We start from the raw sequence: 5,756 nt of genomic DNA, 5'->3' as shown, positions 1-5,756 counted from the left end.
ATGGCAAGGCCAGAGAAAGGATCAACAAGATCACAGATCTGGTTGTGGCAGAGATGTCCTGCCTGCTTGACATTGACTGTCTGTCAAAGAGGATTACTGTCATCTTCTGTGAGCTTCTTACTCTTGCGGTGAAAGAAGAAAATTACCATACAACAGCTTTGTAATTTACCTTTTATTATAAAAACAATAAACCTTCATCTCAGCTGCTGTTGCAAGTTATCAATAAATCTATCCGTGTCATAGAGATGAAATGTGTTACTTTGATCACAATAAATTCAATAAAAATAAACATTATCAGAGGTGGTTAACAATAACATGGTAAGGTGTGCCTTATCTTACTCAAAATATATCACATATTATTTGTTTACAAGATGGAACACAGCCATGGGAACGGAAGTGTGTGTGTGCACATGTTGGTGTGTGTGTGTGTGTGTGTGATGGAGGAATAGAGAAATGTAAAGGAATGAGCTGACATTAGACTAGCAAACATTTTGAACATTAGTTCTTTATACTGAGGAGGCCTGACATGGCTGCAGAAATATATGTCAGTGACTGACATGTCATGCGGATCAAACCTCTGTCTCTGAAAGAAAAACCAAACGAAACATAGAGGTCACATAGATTCAAGACGACATATGTAAATGTCTACTTTTAGATGGACAGCAAACTCACAGTGCGGTGAAGGATGTGTGCTGATGGGCCCACACAGGATATGGTGTAAGGATATGAGAGAATGTGTGAAGCAGAGCATAGAGCTGCCATCAGTAATGGTACTCTTTTCATCCACTGTATTGTTTTTTTCCTTTTGTCCACATTCTGAGCAGTCAACAGTCATACTGCTCCATGTTGTATCTGAGAGGTAACCTCAAATGTATCCGCTCCCATCCATCCGTCTCCTGCAGACTGTGTGGCATGGCTTTCACTCCCTGCTGTGATGGGTTGCAGCGGCATAAATAGATTTAATTGTGATCGTCTCTTCCCACTGCTTTGGGTCTGTTTGGTATAGGAAGTGATAAGTTGGTAGCTGATGTAAATTTATTGAAGTCTCTTCAATGAGCCAACAGTAAAGGAAGGAACTTATGCAGGAACAGAAGAGTGATGAAGAGAAGAGGGTCCATGGTGCTCATCATGCTGCAGTCTGAAAGGAAAACAGAGACAGAGAACAAATTAGAATTGTATGGTCACACTTAGTTACCTCCTAGCATTCACTTGGCCTGTATTTTTCATTTAACCTTTATTTAGACAGATAAATCACATTGAGCCTCGAAGACTCATTTACAAGTGAGATCTGTTTAGACAGACAAAAAGTAGTGAAACTGGAACACATAGGAATTGGAGGCAAAAAAATCCTATTAAACTTTTTCTTCTTGGCTGAGATACTAAAAAAAACACCTCGCACAAACAAGCACCTAGTGACATAGACATTCTGCGGAGGGGGGGGGGGGGGGGGGGGGGGACGACGAGAGCAGTGAGCAATGTCCATGGACGCTCGCAAGGGCACTGTGAGAGTTCTGATAAGGATGGAATAATCAACCAGTTTCCTCCGGTGAGATCCGTAAACATTCTCGAGGGATGTTGAAGAATGGCCAAGGACAACGCCTATGGGAATCCAAGAGTCCTGGAATGATGACACAATGTTTATTCAGCTGGTTTCCTCTGGTTATCAGTTGGAAATTCCTCGATTGTAGGGGTCGGGGTTGGGGCAGAGCGTCAGATTACATTTTTTCCTGGTGAATTCAGATAAGGTGGCCTTCAAGGCCAGCCAAGGGAGCCAAATTCCAATAAACACACAGTTGTTTTGGAGACAGGCAGAAGTTAATGACATCTACCTTAAATCTGTGTTGGTCTACTCGGCTCAAAAATGTCCAAATTACATGGCCACTCCGATGGACCGTGCCTGAGTAAAATCCCCGAGAGCTGATCCGTTCTGCCCAAAGCATTTGAGTCTGGGTACTCGAGGCACGAACCAAGCCATCATAAAGGCACGCAGCATGATCGGGTCCAAATTTGCTGCCGACGACTTCCTTGACTGTAGATAAAACCAGCATCCAGCTAAATCCAAAAAGCAGGAACCAGTTATCGTAAATCCAATTAAATATGCGTCCTTAAAATCCACAAAAGGCAGAATAGAGAAGAGATAGACACATCAAGTCTTCCAAGTCGATGAGATATTCAGCTGCGTGCATGCCAACAGGGCAAATCGGCTCGCCTAAAGCCTGTCTTCTCTTCAAATAAATGTTATCAGTTGTGCTGAGGGACCAACTGATCAAAACAAGTCCGTAATTATGGTTCAGAAGATTTGCAAGAGAGGCTCAGAAGCATTTTCACTAACAGACAGAGCATCAAAGCAAAGCGGAGAGGGAGAGGAAGAGAAAAGCGTCCGACCTCGGCAAAAGCAAGAGGTGAAGTTTTACTGTATGCATCCGGCCAGAAGAATAAGCTAAAACTAGAACATTTCTGAAGAAGAAACCACGCTCTAACGCCAACATTCTGTGGTAAGTCCCCAAAGTTTTTCTCTTTCACGTTGCCAAAGTTCTCAAATTCCCTGATCAAAACAAGTTTTACATATTTTTGCAAAAATGTTTTTCTAACATCCAGGGAGAGACGTAAATCAAAACCCAGGACAGAAACAAGAATGGGCAAATGGTAATAAGTTGTTTAAAAAAATCTTAATGTAATGTGTTTGTTAATTAAGGTTCAAGGTTCTTAATGGTTTTTGTATCAAAAAAAAATCTGTAAGGTTCCAATTACACCCAAAAATAGCAATAATATAAAATATTTTTAAAAAGAAGCAGTATACAAGGATCAAAGATATACGCTAAACAGTAATAATATAACATATAGTGTATTAATGTATTAATAACTGAGAGCTTCTGACATTACAAAGGGCTCTGCTGTAATAACGTTAAGGAATAAATATCATAAATGATAGTAAGAATAGAATAAAAATGTAATTAAAAAATTGAGTATATAATGTTTTTTTATGTAAAACAAAGCTTGCTTCAGTTGAAAATGAGGAAAGAACTGGAATATTTCTTCAAGAGTCAAACTATAAACATCACACGGCAGATTTGGATAACAGAGAGGAAATATAACAAACGTAACAAACATGGTTGGTGTATTTGCATTAATTTACCTAACGTGGATGCATTTTTTTAGGACCAGGACAGGAAGGAAAGCTGGAAACAGACATTTGTTGAGTAATGAGGGCAGCTAAAACCAGAGAAAGCTTGTTGGACTAAATTTTGCACAGCGCCACAGTAACGTACATCTGAATATTACAGCCAACATAAGCTTAATTTTTCACTTGGTAATTGTACAAACTGTTAAAAGTGACAGCTGGAATTAACAGATGCACTGCTGGGACAGCTTCTCACGTTGCATTGATATTTTCTGAGGACATGTCTGCCAAATGAGTCCCAAAAAAGAGCAATGTTTAAGCCTACATATTTCTAATTTGTAGTGCACTTTTGTAACCTCACATATAAATCAAACCCTACACACGCTGTAATGGGGAACTGGTAATAAACAATTGTGGAGTCACTTTTTTATTTATTTTTGAAAACAAGCTCAAATGCAATAAAATAAGTAATCACAAACACTCGCTATTTATGCCAAATATTTGGCTCCTCATATAATAAAAACAAGTAAAAAAAGAATTTTTATTTTGTGGACGTTGGTGTAGGAGGCAAGGTATGTGAAGATTTCTTTACGATTAATCACAATATTTTAGGGATCATCTTGAGGCGTCCCTGAATATGTAAAGGACTGGAGAAACAAGAGAACACTGATGTTTGGCTGATTATAAAGATGATGTACAAATGGCCATCTTCAGCATATTAATGAGGTACTGACATAGTAAGCTTATTAATTCTAAATGTAGGATTCAAGGATACATTTTTCTCCTTTTCATCCTTAAAAATGACATTTTTACGTACATTTTGTTAATGAATTAGATGAAAAATAGAAGTTTTTGAACTCTGCAATTTTAAGAATCAAACATTCCCATTGAAAGAGGCAAAAACAAAAGATCCAGACAATCTCTGTCATGAATGCAGTTTGTAGCCCCCCCCCCCCACACACACACACACACACTGACCTGCTGCAGTGGATGGTAGCTTGCATATGAGTTCAGCCTGCATAAACAGATCGTCTCACTGCAGTTTGAAAACTTGGAACTAAGCACTTTTAATTTAAATGGGGGGAAGCTTCTTAAACTAAAAACATTAAATGTCTTCAACTAACAGGTAAAGGTCCAAACACACAAGGCAACCTCTGCAGTTGGCTCTGGAGCTCTAAAGGCAAAATATGACAGACTTTCATGACTAAAACGGTGGAAAAAATATCAGAAGAAAGGCATCAGTGCTCACAAAACAGCTTTAGGGCTTTGTGAGGAGGCCTGGCAACCTCCTTCAGCTGCAACAGATAATCACATAATCTGTGCACTGGATCATGCAGACCATATGGATCATACCTTGCACAGAATCAAATCAAAAGGCAGACGTTCAGAGGAAACAGAGAAAGATGCTTGTCTTAAACAGCTGTTGAAGCCAAAGTCAGCACACAAGCTAACTATCATCTTGTGTCGGATAAAACAACCTGTCTTTTCTTCTTTTCCAGTAAAACGTCACATTAGCAGAACTGTCAGCAGTGCAGGTCTCATCCATCTAGTCGTCCAGCAGTTGTTAGGGTTGAGCCATCATCACTCCATCTATATTTTTAATACCGTTAAGCCTTACTTAATTTATACCACAGACTTGTGATGCTGTCTTATAGTTGCGTGTGATTTAGACCATATGTTTTCGCTCATTTTCAATCCTTTATTTTTATATTAAATACACAGCAGAAACGTATTGTTTCTCAGAGTTATGAGTTAATGAAATTAAAGGATTTAAATATCAAACAAAAGGCTGTACTAAATCAACATGTCACTTCTAAAGGTTATTTTTTAAAAGGTTCATACTGTAACTTTACAGTATCATTACAGAATCATCATGTCACCTCTAAAGGTTATTTTTATGGGCCTACCAGCTTAATGACCTTTACAGGTCTGTGCAGAGGGCAGCAGACTGCAAACTTTTCACCTGAAGACAAGACGTGCTTGGAGTGGACACGGGAAGAAGCAGGTGTTGCAGTACTCCCATTGTCTTTGTGGATCACAGGCAGCTCTGCTACAAGATGTTTTTATATGTTGTGTCTGGCTGCTTTGACTGCACCTCATTTTTACTCAAACAGCCAGATTTTAACATTGCTCAGGTTCTAGCATGCACTTCCTTTCTCTTCAGCCACAGACGCTTGCGGTTCTGTCAAAAGCAAAGCTTAAAAAGTAGTAAAATGTTTCTGGCAGCATGGCAGCAGGTTTGCTGTTTATCCTTTAAAATGCATCATGCTTCTTGCAGTCCTTCTCTTATCTAGTAGACAACTACAGAAGTAACACCAGAACAACACTAATGACTACAGAAGGAGAATTTACTGAAACTATGTGTTGTAGGCAAATTTAACTCGTTTTGTTCAATTATTTACACAAGACCATGGTTCAATTTGAAGAAGAGTGTTAAAGAAATTGTTCAAAGCAACATCATTTTATATTAAAAAATTCTTACCACCAAAAAACTGAACCAGAAAGGAAGGACAGACAGACAGACAGACAGACAGACAGACAGACAGACAGACAGACAGACAGACAGACAGACAGACAGACAGACAGACAGACAGACAGACAGACAGACAGACAGACAGACAGACAGACAGACAGA

The 5,756-nt window shown here is 39.1% G+C and overlaps 1 protein-coding gene across 1 annotated transcript in view; it reads right to left on the bottom strand.

The window, feature by feature from the left end:
- Positions 1 to 214: 214 nt before the first annotated feature.
- Positions 215 to 5,756, bottom strand: part of vstm2b (V-set and transmembrane domain containing 2B) — a 49,734-nt gene continuing 44,192 nt past the window's right edge. The window contains exon 5 of the mRNA XM_037697646.1: positions 215 to 1,138. Within this exon, the coding sequence (XP_037553574.1) occupies positions 1,050 to 1,138 (89 nt within the window). The 3' untranslated portion in view covers positions 215 to 1,049. The remainder of the gene's footprint in view (positions 1,139 to 5,756) is intronic.

Source organism: Nematolebias whitei, chromosome 2, assembly GCF_014905685.2.
Source record: "Nematolebias whitei isolate Nwh7 chromosome 2, NemWhi1, whole genome shotgun sequence".
Classification (NCBI taxonomy): domain Eukaryota; kingdom Metazoa; phylum Chordata; class Actinopteri; order Cyprinodontiformes; family Rivulidae; genus Nematolebias; species Nematolebias whitei.
Note: the sequence above shows the minus strand (reverse complement) of the source record. Positions and strands in the feature narration are given on the sequence as shown.